The following is a 21,664-nucleotide window of genomic DNA, read 5'->3' as shown; positions in this document are numbered from 1 at the left end:
AACAACCAATAACTCCTTTTCGTAAGTGTTATACTCGTAATTCAGCACTTTGGACCTTTCGGCTCTCAAAGGTTATAGTAGGCTGACAGTAGCTACACATCCCTAAGAAAGATCTCGTCTCAAGGGTGTTCTTGGGAGATTCTGACATTTTAGTCCTCTTGGGATCCACCATGACCCCTTTGGTAGAGTACTCAAATGGTCTTCATTATTATTACCATCCATCCCTTTCCCAAATACCATTTTAAATAAATGAATTGCAAAAATTAAACGACAGAGATCCTTCACTTGGAGCACAACAAGATTCTGCAGTTTTGAGGTGCCCCCTTTTTGCTTGCAGAAGTTGATGTGCTGTCCCTTTGCTCCAGATCTCAACCCCGTTATTCAAGCTTCAAGGCCTCAATTTCGTAAATCTTTGCACCCGAATTTCGACCCTTCTATTGCTCATTCAAGCCTCTACGCTCGATTTCTTCTTCCCAGTTACAAGAGCAACCCCTCATGTAGCCGGTTGAACTCTTGCAAAACGTCTGACTGAGATGTTTCTTTGCTTGCGAGTGACAATTTGATATTTGCATGTTGATCTTTTTGAGCCTCTGCATTCCTTTGTCAAATCAAGCCTCTGCGTTTCGTCTGCTTGAACCTCTACATTCTCTGTCGATTCAAGCCCTTCAATGCTCGAATTTTCGTGTCGATGGTCTGCATCAAAGATCCTTGACCTCCCTGCTCGTAGATCTACGCTTCAACTGTTTTGTCTTCTCTTCGAGTTGCTTGACTTGAGTAGTACACACAGTTGCATTCATATTGATAGTGGATAAACCTTGCTGTTGATCTTAAATCCTCAAGCCATCAAAGGCTTATGACTCTGGCATTGATGGATTCATCAGTCGCAGCATCCAAGCAAAAACTCCCACTTGAATTCCACTGTCAAACATTGATCCAAAATCCTTTGTCCCCGTAGGACGTCGAACGTAATCTTGGACTCAAAAGACAACAACCTCGACAATCCAAATGCTAACTTTTAGTTAGATCTCAATCTTCTTCGCCTTACTGTAGCTTTGTGCCTGGAACCTTTGCAAGTCATTGTGCATGGCCCTTGGCTTGAACTCGATCAATGAAGTTACGCGGTGAAAGAACAGATGATTTGATGATTTCAGGGACGGCTTTCATGGACTTCTTAATGCACCATCGGGACCACGGATCCTCACCAAAAGTCCTCTCCCTCTCGGTATGAATGAAAATAGTGATGGATTTCTCTGTCACTTTTCTCATCGACAATCTTGACCCTTCAATTGTGTCGTATCAAAATTTCAACTGATTAGTGGCAAAGCTCCTTTGAAAGAGAGACTCTATGAGAGTCGATCCCGTAGGAGCCGCGCACTTTACCGTAAAACCTTCAAATCGCATTTGATTTTATCCTTGCATTGAACCTTTGCTATGGATGTGCTCCAAACATATCGACCTTTTAACAGATTTTTTAATGTACGCATGTCTGATTTGAGTTCAGATTTGGTCCCTTGGCTGCATTTCGAGGCAATCCATTACCGATCTCTTCAATCGTTTCCTTCATTCATTGCTTCCATCTCTTCAAGCCTCTTCTTCATTGTTGCAAATTCATTCCTGCACATTGTAGGCATAGTTCAATCGACCTTTTAAACAATTGGCCTCGTTATTGACATGTCTTGCCACTTGAAGGTCAATTTAATCGTTGTGTGACCCCTCTCTTTGACTTCTCTCTAAACATCCTTGGGCATTGGACTGCAGGCTGTGTCAACCCTTCATTCTTTCTTTCTTCTTTTCTTGCTTCACAGACAGAGGATCAAAGCTCTGATACTAAGTGTAATGAACCCAGTTTTCTCAAATTACAGATTTGTTTCAGAGAAGGCTACGGCTCTATGGATGATTTACAGGCCCTCCTACAGCATTCAACTGGCAGTCGCGCCCCCATGACCTCTAGACTGGGTATTTCTTTGTTTATTCTAATCTTTACCTACGCTAGACTCACTATCTGCGTGCATAGGACATAGCCTAAGTGCTCTCAAGCTGGGCGCTATTAATGAAGGATGACAGCGATGGAAAAAGGTGGAGTGCAAAAGGTGGAATATGACCAGTCACACCTCATTAGATGTGTCCACTTGTTTCTCCCTAAGATATAAGTTAAACCTTAGACCTTAGACCTTAGGTACTGGAGTTTCTAGGCTTCCTTGAGCCCTCTCCCTAACTTTAATTATTCTAATCCCTTTTACCCCTAGGCGATGACCTATAACTTAACATAACCTTTTTACTTTATTAGCATAGTAATTTGGGTAATACTGTGAACTCATGTCATGACATATATAATGGACATTTTAGACAAAAGAAAGAAATTCGTTGGAGAGTTTTTCCCATGGGCTGAGCTTGCTGTAGAGGCTGGAATGCACTCGATGTAGACTCTAGAGGCTCTGTTCAGCAGCGTTCACTGCAGGAGCTGTCGGGGGATTTCCAGCAGCAAAGATGAGGATGGAAAACACTTCACGATGTCAGGCCGCCTTGATGCTCACGTGTTCAGCTGACTGAGAAGTAGATCAGGCAGCAGAGGATCTCCGACATGCTTCAGATACACAAAAATGGCTCCATGAACTCTAGCAGTGCTCACACATTGCTCATCTCCTTATGAAGCGATGCACTAAACATCCTTAGTTCCCCGGTCAAGGGGCTTTTGGATCAGATGATGTATCTACTTTTTGGGAACACAAGCTTCTGTGGCCCTTCGCAGCCATTTTATTTCTTTTCTCTCTTTCTCTAAAGTCTGCAAGCATGCAAGAAAAAAGAAAACAGAAAGAGCCCTCATGCTTGTTACAGCAGCACATCACCAATCAATGTGATCTAATTCTTATTCCTCATGCCCTCAAGGCTAAAAGATGGTGGGAAAATAGGGCTAGAGTGAGCTCACAGTTGTCACCCTGCTTCTCGATTTCATCCCTAAAGGTCTGAAAAGATAGCTTTCTTTATTGTGCTGGCCAACTCTGCACAACCCTTCTAATTTGCCTTTTACAAAACCCAATGTTGTCTTTTTTTCCTTTTGCATCCAAAATATTTTTGTCCATCTTTTAAAAACAAAGGGGCCAGAAACAGTCATCGACAGGATCCGGACAGAGCTCCTCGCAAGAGCGGTCAAGTTCAAGAGGCCCGTGCATAAATTCTCATGGTCTCCTTGCACTTTTAATACACTGTGACCTGATCCTAGGAGGTAACTCATTCTGTAATGTTTAATTTTCATTTTGTGAACACTGAACATATACAATGTTGTCATGTGAATTGTTGCTGCATTCATGAGCCACTACTACTAATATTAAAAAAGTACTCTGACCTTCCTCATCTCTGGAAAAGACTGCATCACAAATATGACAAAATAAGTCAACCTACCTAAAAGCCAAGAACTCATCAGAGGACAACTTATCTGAAAGCTAAGACTCATGAGAGGTCAAGCTATGACAAAGTAAGTGAACTTACTGAAAGCTAAGACTCATGAGAGGTCAAGCTAACATAAAGAATGTGCAAAAGAGGAAAGTTACATATATGTCATCTTTTTAAGTCTTACATACATGATTATTTCACAAGCCTTGGAAATATTTAGCTCTTTTCCCCTTTTCCTCTTTATGTTAAATAACAATTGGCCGAATATCCACGTCAAAGAATTCAATACTAGAAAAGGTATGCCAGGAACTGTTTCACTGTATAGTATGACCAGCATTCAGTAATCAGTTAGCAAAGCAGACAGATGGTACAGTGACAAGAGAACTTCCATAAATCTGAGCAAATCAGGGAGCAATCAATGTACTTACTTTACATGACAGGGAGTGACAAGGCAAGCCGATGTATCCTGACAGTCCCTCCGAATGACAAAAAGGCGCTGCAAACAACCACAGTACCAATTCATCTTCGTCTGTGATTAAGGCACTACATTTGCTGACTCATTATCACAGCCCCTTTTTTGTGGCCTGAAGTTTTAAACAGATTTTGAGCATTGTATGGAACATGGCAATGACTTTGATGTAAGAATTCAACAAACATCTGATATAGTATGCACCATCCTTGTAAACAAATGTATATTAAAAGCAATGATATCAGGCGATGTCTTAAACAAGAAAAAGTATACAAATAACATACCAGTTCCTCGGGAGATGAGGGCTTATTCCAAAGATAGAAGTCGCACACCATAGCTTCATACCCTGACTGATGAATAGAGATCCCAATACAAGATCAGAAACTAGCAAATCAGGTGCTCCAATCTGATAAGCAAAGCGGTTATGGCACAACTAAAGAGATCAAAAGAGTGCTAAGAGTATACCTTTGCTTCCCATGCATATAAGACAGTCTTAAGGCTTAAAGATGGATAAAACCTGCAGCATAACAAGTCTACCAAATCAAAGAAGAGGGATGACGAATGTGATAAATGCAGCTTACATTGCTAATGAGCAGAGTTATACAGGCGGGCACATGTATATCCTTTGTATAGTATGCACTTGATGCAACCCTGCCGAGGCATAGCTCACGTATTTATACAATACGAATTGAAGACTTTTTTAATATTTGTATTTGCTGTTCTAGTTTGTAATGCCTTCTAATCAGGCAGCTTTTTAAGCACTGCACAGTTTAAAATAAAATCACTAGAAATAATAAGTTTCATCATCCACATATGTTCTAAAAGAAGTTACCGATACTGCATGGGATGCAAAAGAGGATCACCCCATGACATGTTGTCAGTATTCTAACATTGCTGGTTTTCGAAAACAATAGTATTGCAAAAGTCTAGACAGAACCAAATAGCAAATCCTAGGAGAAGACTAGACTACTGTAAAATTATTATGAGGAAGGCATGAGACAAGTAGAACCACGGATAGGAGACGTATTATGCCAAAATCCAGAGGGCTGGAAGTATAGAACGTCTACCATCAATCTTCCATGAAGGCAATATCACACTCATTAGGCAGTACACTCAATTGATCACACTCAAACTGTAAAATTGTCAGACAGGACAATAGAACAAGTAGAATTCCCGAAACGTTGCTAGATGGTGCCTTTAGGCAAATTGTAATTGCAAGTACATTCTCCTAATCAAATTGCAATCACACCAAGTGCTCTAGTGATAGGCGTCAGGTCCAAATAATGTCCAAATGCTCCAATACATGAAAACTCCTTTCTTTCTTCAGCATTGGCAGCAAGGACATGTGATGGGAACTCATAGGAGCCGATGATGCAGCTGTGGATAGACTCAAACCATGCAAGAAAGACCTGCTGAACTGAAATCACTGAGTCAACAAAACTGATGTAGAAGGCTAAAGCATTGTAGGAGTAACAGATTGGCTCAGACAGATCGAGAAACGAAGTTTAATGAGGAAGATATGTTAAAAAAAGAGATCCTGCTCAAAGCGCATCAGAACAGCCACAGGGCCTCAGATTTCATCATAGAGCATCAACACAAGTATGAACTTTTACATAGGATAATGGTGGACTCTGAGGCGGACATATTGAAGCAAACAATGAAGGAAATCGCCTTCGGATGAAAAACTTATGAACAATTTCGAGATTCAGCTTGAAGGGAGCAAGAACACCTTGGGGGAGCAAGAAAACAAGGTGGAAGTGGGAGGAAGCAAGAAGACACAAGAGCTCAGGCATGCAACATATTATTGTATTGTCATATAAAGTTGTTCGATTAGTCATAGAATGCCTAAAAGTTCCATCCAAATAGTGGATGCTATTGTATCAAATTATGTATCATTGGGAAAAATATATATATAACAATATCAAACGTCTTGATACGGGTAGTCCTCATTTACACCCCATGCAGTATCGATTTCTTTAGTTTGCAGCTACTTAATCATTAAGTAAATAGTTTTATTTGTTTTAATGGAAATCACACAACGCTTTGGACAGCATTACACACCCAATAAAAAAAGAATGATTCCTGAAGCTAGGCAATTCAACACATAAGAAATGATTTTATTGGAGCTCGCAAAGCTATCAAAGTCACATTCCATACGAAAATACCTGGGTATAATTGTGGTAATAAATTGTGCAGCCTCAACTTTATCAACAGCATTCCATCCTCCCATGCCTGTGAAAAAACCGAGAAGCTGGCAGCACAAAGAACATAAATTTGTGATCAGGTGCCTGCAACAGTGTTTATGTTCGTTCACACACCAAGAATGCCAAAGACAGGTGCACAGCCCAAACAAAAGTCACAGCATACATCCTTTGACATATTGAGAAGCTCTTGTCCTTCTGCTGCACTGAACCAGCCTGAACGAATAGCATTCTGCACAATATCAATTTCCATAGTAAATGCACATATATCACTGCTCAGATTGAGACGGAATATGTTTTCGAAGGTCCATTGCACAGACCAGCCTTGGTGAGGCATGTTGCACTTAGTGAAACATAAGAAGCTATCTCTACCAACTTTGGAGTGGAAAGAAAGCTTTAAGCCAAGCATACCTTTACAGACAAAAGAAGAACCATAATTGCTGGCTGAAACATTTCATTGTCTTTCTGTTCACAAACCTGAAAGAAAAACAGAAATAGCAAGTCCGTACTTAATTGTCTGGATAGTCTATTGGATCAAAGCCTTAAAAGGAACAAAACAACGTAAAATCCTAAGTTTAAACTGCAAACACCAATACCCATGTGTCAAAAGAAAGAACCAGATAGATGTACATTTCATTCCCTTCCTGCTCACAATCATGAGAGAGAAACAGAAATAGCCATTAAATATTGCACTGTCAGTAAAGCAGCCCACATTTGGCATCTAATTGCCAGCTTCAAGGATGAAAATCCATGTGCCAAGACTACACAAACAGATGAACAAGGCTACAAGACATCAAAACCCTTGCCAGCATTATTGGGCTGCCACACATGCACATATGCATGCCTTATACATCTCTATCACTAGAAGGTTCCATAAGTTCCTACTCCCAAAGTAGACTTACACACACACACACAGACACAGTTTTTTTTCTCCTAAAGAGAGATTTTATTTAGAAGAATGTACATTCATAGCTGTCCAACGTGGACAGCTACTACTCACAACTAGAAACAGTAATAAATGATAAGCCTTCTTGGCAAAAGATCCGCAAATGAAAAGATCCACAAGGGAGAATAGCCCGGAAGCTCCCGATCAAACCTCTAATTGGAGCAAGGTAGAAATAATGCGCCAAAATAGATCTGTGATGCAACCCCCAAAAAATATTGTGTCCTGGCCTGTGGAAAGAAAAGAGTGCAACCCCAATCATATCCTACATCCACCATTGTAGAACCCCCCCCCCCCCCCCCAACACACACGCACATATAAGAAACTCTGCTCTAGCCTACGGTGTAGCTGTTATATCTTTTGAATTTTGGATTTGGATATTTTAGGATCCATGAACGTAGAATTAAAATCCAAAGTGGGGAGCTTCATAGCCCATTTAGTTCTTACATTCGTTCTATTTTTGGAGTTCATCTACTCTTAGGTACCTATTTGTTTAGTTTAGTTCAGCTATACATACATAAACTTAGATGCGTGCTAAAATAATCTCGGGCTGAGTTGCCATGTGACTCTCTAAGATTCAGGGATGTAGTTGGTACTCCTTGTTGGTATGTTTTTTTTCTCGAAGACGTTGATAAATCTTTCTTTCTTTCTTTCTCTTTGCATTTCTTATTCTTTATTTCTGCTTTGTTTCTTCCTTTTTGCTATCAAGTTTTTGTTTTTTGTTTGGGATTTCAAAGGTTTTTTTATTGCTTTGTTTCTTCCTTTTTGCTATCTCACTCTTGAGTGCACACAAATATTGCTGAGGTATATGCACAGTACCAGAGAGATATACAGACAACAAAGATATAATAGATGTTCCAAATAGGCAGAATCATATACAAAGTATGCCCTTGCTCAAGTACAATGTGGGTGGGACAGCACAACACTGCTCTATTTGTGACCTTGGAGCAGGCAATCTTTCTGATCCTTCTGCTCTGCTCTTCTTCCTGGGTGAAGATCTGCAGCATAACTAAGGCACTTCTTGAATGCCTTACTTATGCTGAACTCTGATCCAACGGACCTCCCTGATGTTCTGGATGCAGCCAATCATGAAGCACAAGATGGAAGCCGGGACCCCCAACAATGGTGCCATTTTAGAAGGAAAATGCCCTCGTGATCTGGCCAACCAAATCCCACAGACTGGCCAACAGCCTGTCCAATACCAACGAGCCAGCTCTATTGCTGACTGGTCTGCCGACCCTGGCTCATGGCAGGCTCCTATTGGCCTGCCTCCTGCACCTGCAGTGCGCCAACCGGCAGACGCCTTTTACTTCAGATGCCCATGGACTGTCCTGTATTTGAAGACTCTGCCGACCTTTTGCAGGACTCTAAGTAGGCCCCACATAGGCCCCTTTTCACCACTGCATGCAGGCCCTCCTCTGCAGCACTGGTTGCTGCCGCTGTACTTGCTGTTTATGTCAGCTGCAATGAATGCTCTTGTGGCAGCCCACAGTCTGTCCACATGGCATCCTCTCCATCACTTTCCATTCAACTCCCATTGCCTCTTCATCATCAGCCCATGTGACCTCTCTTTGACCCCTTAATCTACTGCAGGTCATCCTCCCCCATGCCCTCATTTGGGGTCTCACAGGTGGCTCTGTGAGTACTATATTTCAACATCATGGGCGTGGCCATTGATCACTATCCACCTTTTGACCAAGTGGCCAATCCATTCTTCCAAAGGTTTACCTTGACCAAATGGTTGTTTACTCGGTCCAACTTCTTTGATCTTAAACATGAACAATTGGTTTTGGAGCATCACAATTCGTGCCATATTCCTTGTCTCATAGGCTTTCAATGCGGGCTGCCAACTGGATGTGCGGAAGGACTATGCTTGGCGCCGTTCCTTTGATCATCAAGGGCCTTAGCATCTTTGGCTACCCACTTTGACCTTTTTTGAATTTGCATCTTTCTCCAGTTTTCTGTTGCATTTTCTTAATCTTTGGTTTACTCCTTCAGTGATCTACCAAAAAGCATGTGCAACTAGTTGGTTGCAGCTCTTTATTTTCATTTTTGAAAAGAGAAAATTTAAAATAAAATTTCAAGATTGGATAGATGGTCCCATCGCAGCATATTTGATGTAGACCATTACTTAATGATCCCATCCTTTCCATACACAACGCTGTTGAGAAGTTATCGTCTCCCTTTACATAGTCCACACCCATGGTCCAGGATTTACAATTGTAGATCTCTCGAGCGGAGGCAAAGTTCTCCTATTAGGGACTTCAACGTGAGGACGGGCACATGTCAGTTATCGCTTCTAGGCGTTTGTGATGACTCTATCTTATTACTGAATGTTGATCGAGATGAGGTAAGGTCCCGCATCTTTGCGGAGAGGCAAGCCCCATCCACCGCTGCTGCCACAACATATCACGACAGACATTTTGACCGTAGTTTCTTACCTGAGTAGTTTGCATGCCTTTCCACTTTACTCACATATATATTGAGATATTGCTCCTAGAGGACAGAGCTGCCCTGGTCACCCATTCTCTCCATGAAGCCACCCTACACACCTTCACACATACCATCTGCTCCCCTTGCCCACCGCCTCTTGGCTCAGTACCTTGCAAATAGCTCAGTACTTCCGCAAAGCCTTTGACATCGTTCCGAGAGCTCGCCTCATCAGAGGTTTGTAGGAGCATGGTCAGGAGATCCTGTGGGCAGTCATCATGCAGGGTTCGGATAGGTGCAAGTGCAGAGAAATCATGAGCACTGTTGGGGTCAAACAAGGTTTTCCATTATTACCCACCTTATTTGGCCTCTATATGGATGAGCTTGAGACTTTGATTGGGACACTAGGGGGTGTACGCTGCCCTCTCGCTGGCTCCCTTTCCCAATCCTCCTATACGCAGACTTTGTGGTCTTACTCTCGTCCTTAGCAGAAGGGCCTCGAGCGACACTTGGATGCACCTCATACCTTTTGCGAGACACATGATTGGAAGGGCAACCTTGATAAAACCAAGGTCATGATCTTCTTAACTTCGTGAGCAGCCATGCATATATCACACTTGTTGCATCCTATAGATACTTGGGGGTTCTTTTCTCTGGCCCCATTTTCACGATGCGTCAAATGATGCAAGGCCGACTAAGCAGGGGGCGCGTCGAGCTTGCCAGACTAGAGCGGCAATGCCTTCACTCTCATTTCTTGGATCCTCAGACCAAGTCTGCTTTCTTTGACTTCTTGGTCTGGCTAGTAGGTATGTATGGCAGCCCTTGTTGGGGGCTTGATCTATCACGGATAGATTGGGCTCGAGTGGTGAGGCTTCAAAAGCTCTTGCTGTGACGGATGATCCGCAGAAAGCAAGAGCTCAATCTGTCCGTGATAGAGAGCCCAATTTGTCCGTGATAAATCAGGTCCCTGACAATGTCCTAGCTGAGTTTGGAGCAATCCCACTATAGCTTGACGGAGCATTCCAGGTTATGATGTATCTTTACAGTTTTAGGGAGTATGGCTCTTGCACCTTCAGGGCGACGTAGAGGGCCACACCTAGGAGCCCCTAGCGGACCATGCATACTGACCGTTGCCAATGTTCTATCATAGGTTTTATGCCATGGTTGTGCCTCGTCTACCGTCGAGGTCCCCCTTGGGCTTGACCCCTCCGCCGGCCTCTTGAGGATCATCACATGATGCCACATCATAGTTTTTTCTATCCTCTCCATCAGCTCATACATTTTTTTAAGGTCATGTATTTATGATTATGCTATATCTGTCTTGGGTGCGACACCTGTTGAGATGCTTCATTCATTTAGGTCATTGTATTAGGTTCTTCAATCTCATAGACCCTTCGATCTTTCGAAAACTTTTAATAAACACACACACACACACTCTCTCTCTCTCTCATTCTCTCTCTTTACACACACGCGGGCACGCACACACACATGTTTAGGTTTATAGATATATACCTTCATAAGACTAGAATATATCGAATTTTATGAATTAAAACTTTTTATAGAACAAGCGAACAAAGGAAATAAGAGAGTTAGTGACTTTAGGCAAAATTAAGTGTAAAAGAGAAAAATAAGAAATAAAAATGACTTAGTGAGCAAAGCACTTATGTTCTCAGTACCCAAGCATAAGCTTCCATCTGGGTTTCAAAAGATTTTGGAATCTCTTCGGTAAACCCATACTTACTAACCTTTGAAATCCCAAACAAACAACAAAAACTTGATAGCAAAAAGGAAGAAACAAAGCAGAAAATAAGAATAAGAAATGCGAAGAGAAAGAAACAAAGAAAGAAAGATTCATTAACATCTTTGAGACAAGGTACATACAAACACGTAGAGTGATTCCTGGGCATATTCTTCCAATATGAAAGTGTTGCAACTATATTCGAGAAGCTCTTTCCGTTATTGATCCAAGAGACGGATAGGCAGATGCTGTTTGAGAAAGATGACACTGACAAAGCGTATACCACCAAGGTAAAAGTGAAGCCAAGGGCAAGTGCAAGGAAGCTTCTAAGGATGGCAACTCTTCTTACAGGGAGAGCAAGGAAGGAAACGGCGCGTTACTACTGTGACATGCCTGGACATCTTGTGAAATATTGCAAGAAGAAAAAGGCAAATCAAAAGAAAAAGGAGGACCAATCCAAGAAAGATGAGACAGCTAATCACAAGCAAATGTGGTAATTGAAGAGCTGTTCGTAGTGGTCACCCAGAGCAGCCTGAGGTGGGATGTGCGAACCAAGCAGTGGCAGTGCTCATGTTTGATATTAACGGTGGTCAGAAGATCCAAGATCCTTTGTGAGCACAAGAACAGCACAGGTTGGTCAGATAATGTTGAGAATAAGGTCCTGTTTACTGACTGAGGATGGGACTCGGGAGTGGCCATTCACAGGCAGAGTATGAGATGATGATTGGCACTAACTAGAGCAATGGCTCGCAGTTGGATAGGCACACTGATGAAGATCTGCAAGGAGATATATGATTTGTTGTAACAGCAGCAACATGAAGAATGAAGACCAAGGGCATGCTTTATCTCTATGCATTTGTGTTAAATTTACAATAGCATGTTGAAGCTCAATGTTTGTTAGGTTGGCAGGTGCAAACTTCATTGGTGACTTGGATGATAAAAAAGAATCAAAACTTTGATACAAAGCTTTAGGCACTTCTTCACAACCTGCTTTTAGTATTTCCTTTGTAATAGTTTCATCGGTGACTCGGATGATCAAAAAGCATCAAAACGTTTACGCGGAGCTTTGGGCACTTCTTCACAACAGGTTTAGTCTTTCACTCATGATACTGCAATGAACTCAGTCACTTTCCTTGTATATATACCTTTGTAAGACTAGAATAAGTCCAAACATACAAATTTAGATTTTTTGTTGTTCTAAGGACCAAAAATCTACAAATCATACAAATTTAGATTTTTTGTTGTTCTAAAGAAATTCCTTGTGATATCTAGGCAATACTTATTGGCATGTTGTTGGTGCAATTCATAAGCTTTGGAAACATGCTTTTGGACTCATGTCAGCACTGACTCGAATGATATTGCCAGAGACTACTTTGTGCAAATTAAACCCAATGCATGTGTATCATTCAAGCACTCATCAGCAAACGAGAGCATGTAATTTCATTTCAGAACGTCTTTAAGCTTCTGCATTTAAGCAGTTAGCCTGTACAAGCATCTGAGATAAAGAACATAGCTGTTTATGCATATAACAGACGTTACGACCTAACACGCATATCAATATGCAAATAATCTTGCACTGAACCTTGGAAAGCACATAGCAATCAATCATTTTACCATTTCACCAAATAGCAATCATCTCTCAGGCTTCATTTACTAGGAAAGTTGCAAAGCCGTGAAATTCAGCAGCCTTTACAATTTGCTTATTTGCGGATTGAATAAAGACAATTTTGTGGAAGAAAAAGCTAGGAAAAATCTTACACACGGTCTTGACAAAAGTACCTTTCTCAAGAGTTGTGTAAGATCGTGTAAAATAGAAAGCTTCTGATTTTTTGCCACAGCTATGTCGATCAGCCTGCCAAAAAGGCCAGCCAGTTAAATGCAACATCAAAACTCATGATCAAATATCTCTACCACACCAAAGATCTGAAAAAAGGCAGAGCATTTATTTTAAAGAGTGGTTCGCCTATGGTATTGAGTAAATAAATGAAAATCCTTAAAATGTTGAAGACACAACCTCTTTAAAGGCTCTTAAAGATCAGTGTCTCCTTACTTGATACAGCTTACTTGTGGTAGACGAATACACATATGTATAGGGCGAACATGGAGAATTTAAGGCCGTAGGTTAGTCAAGAGTGCCAGTTGCTGGTAGAGAATCCCATTGAAACAGCCCCAAACCTGATCAAGTAACCATTTGACACTGGAGGGGCTCGACTTCAAGCCAAAGTCCAAAGTCACCGCGAGAGCCAGCCAGCCTCAAGACTAGAACATGCATCCCATACCACATACCCCTTTCCCTAGCTGCTGTTCTCTAGCCAGCAGGTCTACATCAAGAGAAGAGTCCACTCCTTACACCCCTCATTCTGAGCCCTTGACCCATACTCATAGGCTAAGCACTGGCTATCCTTAGCAGTGAGCCCTAAACTTAGGCTGCATGCCTTAAGAAGCTTTACTTGGAGTCCATGCTTTACCTTAATGCAACCTAACCCAAAGAAGCTTTACTTAGAGTCCATGCTTTACCTTAATTAGCTCTAATCCAAGAATAGACGCGCCATTCTTAAGCTAACTCAATCCTTGGGATTTAAGTCTAGCTCTAGTCTTAACAGGCTACGCCTTAGCCCTAAATCCAATCCAAGATCATACATAGGTTGGTCTAGCCTGACCCAAGAAAGTCCAGTCTTGCTTAGGCCCTAGTTGGTCCAATTATGGACAACATTCTCCCACTTTAAAAAATTATGCTGACATAAAGCAAGATAGGAAAACGAATGATTCTCAGACAATACTTCTCAATACAGAATCACATTCCAAAAGCAGTATTTGTAAGGTAATGTTAACAAAAGAACTTGGAATCTATGCATTTACCATGCTAGGTAAATTGAGAAGTAGAATGTTCTGAGAAAATTCAAAAATCGATCACTCAATTTTCATCTGAGATGAGAGTGGGCCATACTCAACATCTTGTTGAATAACCTGATTCTGATATCATAATAATGTTGTAATCTCTCAATGTCATGCCAATCTTTGTTACACTATACTGCTCTTTCAGATCTCATTCAATGTAGTATCTGCAGGGTAGAGCATCTGTCAAGGAACCCTTAGAATTCATTGGAATACCCATGGGTGCAAGAGAGAAGTATCAATGCACTCAGCAGACAGAGGCACTTATTACTTCAATTACATTAACTTTCTTAACAGAAGGTATATAAGCCAATAGTAACCACCTTACCAAATGTCATCATCATTTAGTAAGTTATTTGTCACGCTACCCAAAATCGATTGGGTATGTCTTTTTCAAGACGCCTTACCAACAGGCAATCCAAGATTCTTCAGACTATCAGGCAACTAAAGTTCTCAACATCACCTTTATTCATAATAAGATTGGCCCTAGTACAGTGATCAGCTTTACTAAACAACCATAAAGAACCTTTGTTCTTTATCCAAATTCTAATCCATCTGGAAAAAATTAACCATATACCAATTATTGAATTTGAGGGCCCATTGGCGTTGGTTCCAAATTCATAACACTTAGGAATTTCGATGCATCCACCAATAGTATCTGTAGTGTCCCATACCACTACAGACTATCCATTTGGATGCCCTATCTGGATCATCATAAGTATAGACTTTAGTAGGATCCAAATTCAAAATTTAAGGTCTAATCAGATCCGTCTTGGACTTGTGAATCTATTAAGATTTCTACACTTTCTCATCTCTCCCCTAGGGGATCCCACACCTATCATACTGCTGTACAAATGGCCTTTGGAGTGAAAAATGCAGGTGGAAACTCAATCAAGTGCACAACTCCTGACTTCTTAATGTCAATCCTGACATGATATCAACTCAATGCCTGATTCTGAGATGAGTATCCTTGTCTATCATGGCTTACTCTTGTCAGAGTAACCTTTTAGCCACACAAAAGTGATCCTTCCAGGATTCAGCTTCTTTCAATCTTTCCTTGCTTACGCAAGCTATAGGAAAGTATACCTCTATTCATGTTTGATAAGACATGTTTGATAAGACACAACAATATCGGGCTACTTATATCCTATACCCCACCTGCCAAATCCAAACAGTGGATGTAGCAAGAACTTTATTCACAAGCGGTACTCAACATTCCTTTACCACGTACTTTGTCCAAAGCACCATAGGAACTGAGTCTAAGAAGTTTTCTCTCAATTCAGTTATCATTTGAATGAATCCATACTCCAGATTGTCGCTTCAATGACTCTGCCACATCACCATAGTGATACATAAAGCCCTAATTTTCAACTAAGTAGTTTATCCCATGGATTTCTACAACAGTGGGTTATCTAGTCACATATTGTTCTAGTTGTCATCACCAAAGTAATGGAACTGGCTAAATCCATGGCCGATTAGCTGAATCCATGGCTAACCAATCACATGCATGGCCACAATTCTCGTGTCCCATACAACAAGAATCCACCAATCCAGGTGTTTGCTCAAGTTGTGATTATGCAGGGATAATCCAAGCAGTTGTATAAACTATACTTTAGGAAAACTATCAAAGAGCAACACAATTACTTCTTAAAATGCATGTAAAATAAAATACAGATTACCAAACTTCCAAGGTAAAAATATGTTCAAACTCAAAACTCTTACTTTGAAATTTGATAAAATAATGAACAAGGAATTTAAAAATCATACAGATTACCAAACTTCCAAGGTAAAAATATGTTCAAACTCAAAACTCTTACTTTGAAATTTGATAAAATAATGAACAAGGAATTTAAAAATCATTGTGGCCAGTGATTGGACAAATCATTGGACAAAAATTAATCATCATGCATACAAGTGGCAAATTTGATAAATACAATTCCATCCTAACAAACAAAATGGTGGTCTAATATATATAATGAACCCACTCAAAACAAAATCATAGTGAATTCAGTTTGGGGTTAGCTGAGCTATTCTTATCAACTTTATTTTGGGCTTCTAATGTAGCCCATCCATCACTCAATGGGGTAGACCAGCCCTCAGAATATTGGTCAGCGTTGGTTCAACCAACCGGTAAACTGATCTTTCGTACCATCATCGCTACTACTAATCCATCCAGTAGTAGAATAATTTTGCACTTGGCGTACGAAGGAGCCTCTTGATTCCTCCTGAAGACGATTTTGTGAGTCTTGGGGAGAGAGAGAGCAAGAGAAAGTGAGCTGAGAGCTGAAAGCTTGAGAGCTTAGTTGCAATAGAAGAGTGTGAGAGTACAACTGAAAGAGAGAGAGATAAGGTTTTGTCCTAGTGACAAAACCTTAGTAGTCACTAACCATAGTTAGTGAACTAACTGCGGTTAGGGAGAAAAACCTCTTAAAGAGGGAAAAGTGCCCCTAACTAGCTTATTAAAATACATTGGTCACTGCTGAATTATATCTATAATTCTAACACCCCCCTGCAGTGCCAATGTCATGTACAAGGCTGATCAATCACCAAACGGATATAAGTTCAGGGCACTGCGAAATGCCTCAAACTTCACGTGGTAGTGCTTTGCTGAAAATATCTGCAACGTTGTCATGTGTGGACACAAAGATCATACTGATCTCTCCTGCATGCAACTTCTCTCTGACGTAGTGATAGTGAACCTCAATGTGCTTCGTGCGAGCATGAAACACTAGATTCTTTGCCACTGCAATGGCACTCTGACTATCCGTGAGAATTGAAGAAGGACCCTCCAAAGATAGATGAAGATCAGCATATAGACGTCGCAGCCAGACACATTCAACTGTTGCTGTGAAAGCTGCCCTGTACTCAGCTTCACATGATGAGGTAGCCACTGTAGATTGTTTCTTGCTCAGCCAGGAAATGCAAGATTTACCCAAAAGAAACAATTGCCACTAGTAGACTGCCTAGTGTCATAATCACCAGCCCAATCTGAATCACTGTAGGCATGCATTTGCAAGTCACCCCCCTGGAAAATAACAAGCCAAAAGACTTCGTGCCCTGCAAATAACGGAAGATGCGCTTAACTGCCTGCCAATGCATAGTTTTTGGGCTGTGCATATACCTGCTCACCTGAGATACTGCAAACTGAATATCAGGTCTAGTGTTGCAGAGATATATGAGGCATCCAACAGCCTGACTGTAAGATGTGGCATCAACTGATTCTCCTGCATCATGCATTGTGAGTTTCAGCCCCGGCTCCATGGGAGTGGCTATGGGCTTACAATCATGCATGTTAAATCTGTCCAAGAGTTTCTGCACATACTTGGACTGAGACATAACAGTGCCACGTCTCTCTTGAGAGAACTGGATCCCCAAATAAAAGTGAAGCAGCCCCAAATCTGACATGTCAAAGGTGGTCTGCAAATCAGCTTTGAAATCTGCAATATTATCTTCATTGGACCCTGTGAGCAGTAAGTCATCGACATAAAGAAGGATGACTAAAATTTCCCCCCCATCCAGCTTGATGTAGAGGGTGCTCTCGGTAGACTATTGTGCAGCCCCTTACTAGTCAAAAAGGCATGAATCTTGGCATACCATGCACGAGGGGCCTGTTTCAGCCCATACATAGCTTTGTTTAGCTTGCATACCTGAAGTGCATTTGCTGTAATTTCAAAGCCTGGAGGTTGTTTGACATAAACCTCTTCCAGCAAGTCTCCATTTAAGAAGGTTGTTTTTATGTCCAACTGATGAACATTCCACTCAAAATGTGCAGCCATTGCAATAACAGATCGGATGGTGGTCATCCGGGATGTAGGAGCAAAAGTCTCCTCATAATCTATGCCCTTTTTCTGAGCATAGCCTTTAGCAACCAGCCTTGCCTTGTATCTGTCAATGGAGCCATCTGGCTTCCGTTTCACCTTGAAGACCCATCGTGTGCCAATGGCATGTTTACCTGGTGGCAAGTCTACAACATCCCAAGTCTGATTTTTCTTAATGGACTGCAACTCATCGTGCATGGCATTCATCCAATGCACATTGTCCTTTGCTTCTTCGAATGTTGCAGGCTGCTCCTCATCGAGAAGAGTACCTGCATATGCTGATTCCACTGAATTAGCACCTTCCATGTGCCTTGCTGCACCGCGAGTCCTGCTAGGTAATGGAGCATCAATCTTACTCTCTCTGAGAGTCTGTAACAGCCAGTTTGGGACTGTTTTTGCTGCATTTATGTCTGCAATGTCTTGCTGAACCACCTGTTCCAATGCCTGTGGAGGTGGCAAGACATCATGTGGCTGAACTGGAGCATCGGGAGGTGGCTGTAAATTCTGATTTGCATCAGAAATATCAGCAGGGGAACCCAAAGCAATGGGTAGTAACCCCTCAAAAACATCCTCTGAAGAAGAAGGCATATGAAATTCAGCCTGAGTGTGAGCTGAATTTTCTGCAAATATCACATCTCTACTGACAATGATCTTGCGTGTAGCAGGATTGTAGAGACGGTACCCCTTGCTTTCTGCACTGTACCCAACAAATATGCACTTGATTGCCTTATCTGACAACTTGTGCCTAAATTCAGCTGGCACATGAGCATACATTTGTGAGGCATGTGTTTGCTTTTCAGCATACATCTGTCCATCTCCATAAGAGTTCTATTTTTCCTCTCAGCTTTGCCATTTTGCTAAGGGGTCAGCCTTACTGTGAGCTGATGCACGATACCCTTGCCTTTCAGAAAAGCATCAAAATCTGCTGACAATATTCCCCACCTCGATCTGTGCACAATGTATGTATCTTGAGTCCGGTTTCATTTTCAACCATGGCTGAAAAGTGTTTAAACACCATGAACACTTCTGATTTGCGCTTCAGCCCAAAGACCCAAGTGAAATTGGAGTAATCATCAATAAAAGTAACAAAGTAGAGATGACCACCCAATGATGGAGTCCTCATGGGACCACAGACATCACTGTGTATAAGCTGTAATTTGCGTACAGCTTTAACTGAACCATCCTTTTTGAAGGGGAATCTATGCATCTTGCCTAAAATGCACCCTTCACAGGCATGTGGAGAAGGTATCTCAAGAGGTGGCAATGCATCAACCATAGAGTGCTTCTGAAGTGTCATCAAGCTGTTGTAATGCATGTGGCCATATCGGGCATGCCATAATTCTGCATTCTGCATGGCAACAATAGGAGTAGAAACTGCAAGAGATGGGCTGCTCTTTTCTCAAAAAGATCAAGCTGAAAAAGCCCACGCAGCAGAGTACCAGATAATCTCAAGGCATAATCACTTTCCGTGTCTCGAACAGCACATTTGTCATCCTCAAAGATGACCTGAAATCCAGCCCTGTTAAGAGTGGACACTGAAAGAAGATTCTTGGTGATACCAGGCACATATAAGACATCTGAAAGTCTGAAAACTGAGCCATCAATGGCAGTAAGCTCAACTTCTCCTGTGCCACGTACTGAATATGACGAGTTATTGGCACAAGTGACTTTCTTACCAACGGGAGGTGGATGCAAGGAAGTAAAGAGACACTTCCTAAAAGTGATATGCTCGGATGCACCGCTGTCAAAATACCAAGTATTCACTGTTTCATTGATACTGAAAGCAGATGCATCCGTAGAAGAGTCATAACTGCAAGTCAAAAATGCATATGTATCATCATTACAAGTGGCTGTACTATCCCGAGCATCTGGAGCGGCCAGCCTAGAACCTGAAATGCAGGATAAAAAGGCATAATCCTGTCCAACAAAGTTGGCTGCAGCATCCCCACTGTCAGATGCATGAGGAGCTGAATCTGAAACAGCCATACCGGAGCTGTTTTTCTTCTCTTTTGCAAGCCTTTTCTTGCATTCTGCAATGTGATGATCTGGCTTTTTGCAGTAATGACAAAAACCCTTCTTCTTGGGCTTACTTGCATCATTTCTAGCCTTTTGTGAAGGCTGTCCTGACCCACTGGAAGGCTGATTTACTGATGTCTTTGCCTGTCCCTTTGTTTTTGACTTGAACTTTGAGAGCATAGCTTGTTCACCTGCACGTGAAGCCAAGTTTTTCCTGGTCTGCTCTTCCTGAAGCAGAAGTCCTATCAACTCATGAAAAGTGAGAGGATTTGCACCCCCCCTCAATGATAAGTTCAGCGAGGTATGAAAGCTGAGATAAGACTCAGGAAGAGAATTCAAAGTGATAGTAATTTTCTCTGAATCAGGAATAATCTCATCTATGTTCAATAATTGCTCTCTGAGATCCTGTAGCTTTGTGAGGTGGACTGACATGGAGTCACCCTTTTCCATATGTGTATTACTTAACTCTCTTTTCAAGAAAGATACCCTTGCATCATTCCGGGCTGCATACATTCTTTCTAAGATATCCCACGCTGCCTTCGAGGTCTTACACGATCGGATATGCAGAATGATAAATCTTTACACTGAAAGAGAGATGCATGACAAAGCTAAGGCATCCCGTGAATCCCATCTCTTCTGCTCTGGAGTAGTGGCTATAGCTGCACCAACAACTTGTTCTGCAGCTGCACCCTGTGCATGACCTCTTCCACCTCCTTGTTGAGGAGAGGTATTAGGTGCCATACCTGCTGGTCGGATCTCACCCCCATTCACATAATCCCATAAATTGCGAGAGATCAGAATATTGTGTACCATAAAACTCTAGAGGGAGTAGTTGGTACCATCCAACTTGTCTTCCTGTGAAAGACCACGAACTGGAAATCATTCTGATTTTGCTGGGCCATATCTGAGAAAGAGATTTTAGCAGATACAAGACTGAATTCCCTTACTGGGAATGAAATGCACAACTCCCAAAAAACACAGCCAAGCACTGGCTGTAAATGCAACTCAGATTTATGCACTTGCATTGTCAGAAATCTGTCCAAGCATCAAAAACTCTCCAGAATCTGCCAAAAGTGCTGCAAAACACTTCAAGAAAGGCAGTATGAACTAAAATCTCCAAAATTTGCTCTCCCAACACAAAAGCCCCAAAATAGGCCCGAAATTGCAACCGGAAAGGAGTAAATTGATCAAAAGCCCCAAATGTTGCAACAATTGCGCTCTGTCTGCAAAAGCCCCAAATTTCACTGCGAAATTGCAGTGTAATTACAAAATACCCAAATTTCTTCAAGAACTTGTACTGCAAAATTGAAAGCCCCAAATTTCGAGCTTGAAATTGCAACCAGAAAGGGACAAAAGCACAGAAAGCCCCAAATTTTGCAATTTCAGCAGAAAGCCCCAAATTTCAAACCAAATCTGTAGATCTGTCTGCAATGTTTGCTTCATAAGCCACTGTGAACCTGAAAATACCCCAATAACTGCAAAGGACTGCAAATGTCTGCTGGTACAATGAATACAGACGACCAAGTACAGTACGGACGGGATTGCAGAATGTACGGCGACGACAGGCTGTACGAAAACATGTACGGACAATGTACGGAAGCAGGTACGATGCTGTGTGGAAGCGGGTGCGGACAATGTACGGGTAGGTACGGACGACGCTTGTACGGATGGCATGCTCCAACGGGAATGCAGCTATCTGGGCAGGAGGAGTTTGGGCAGGGAGCAGGAGCTCAGCGAGGCTCTGATACCAAATGTGAGTCTTGG

General features: G+C 41.8%; 1 protein-coding gene across 2 annotated transcripts in view; it reads right to left on the bottom strand.

The window, feature by feature from the left end:
• Positions 1–21,664, bottom strand: part of LOC147898775 (uncharacterized) — an 87,502-nt gene that overhangs the window by 48,384 nt on the left and 17,454 nt on the right. Inside the window, exons 2-8 of one of the 2 annotated variants that reach the window (XM_087379430.1) lie at positions 12,951–13,023; positions 6,472–6,537; positions 6,227–6,292; positions 6,025–6,110; positions 4,325–4,376; positions 4,144–4,209; positions 3,819–3,886 (exon numbers count right to left, since the gene is read on the bottom strand). In XM_087379430.1, the coding sequence (XP_087235556.1) occupies positions 3,819–3,886; positions 4,144–4,209; positions 4,325–4,376; positions 6,025–6,110; positions 6,227–6,292; positions 6,472–6,537; positions 12,951–13,023 (477 nt within the window). Of the gene's footprint in view, positions 1–3,818; positions 3,887–4,143; positions 4,210–4,324; positions 4,377–6,024; positions 6,111–6,210; positions 6,293–6,471; positions 6,538–12,950; positions 13,024–21,664 lie in introns of those variants that run through there. The other variant, XM_087379431.1, reaches the window with a different exon arrangement.

The sequence above is a fragment of the Dipteris shenzhenensis genome, chromosome 9 (assembly GCF_047967505.1).
Source record: "Dipteris shenzhenensis isolate YYH24624 ecotype China chromosome 9, Dip_SZ_1.0, whole genome shotgun sequence".
In the NCBI taxonomy this organism is placed as follows: Eukaryota; Viridiplantae; Streptophyta; class Polypodiopsida; order Gleicheniales; family Dipteridaceae; genus Dipteris; species Dipteris shenzhenensis.
Note: the sequence above shows the minus strand (reverse complement) of the source record. Positions and strands in the feature narration are given on the sequence as shown.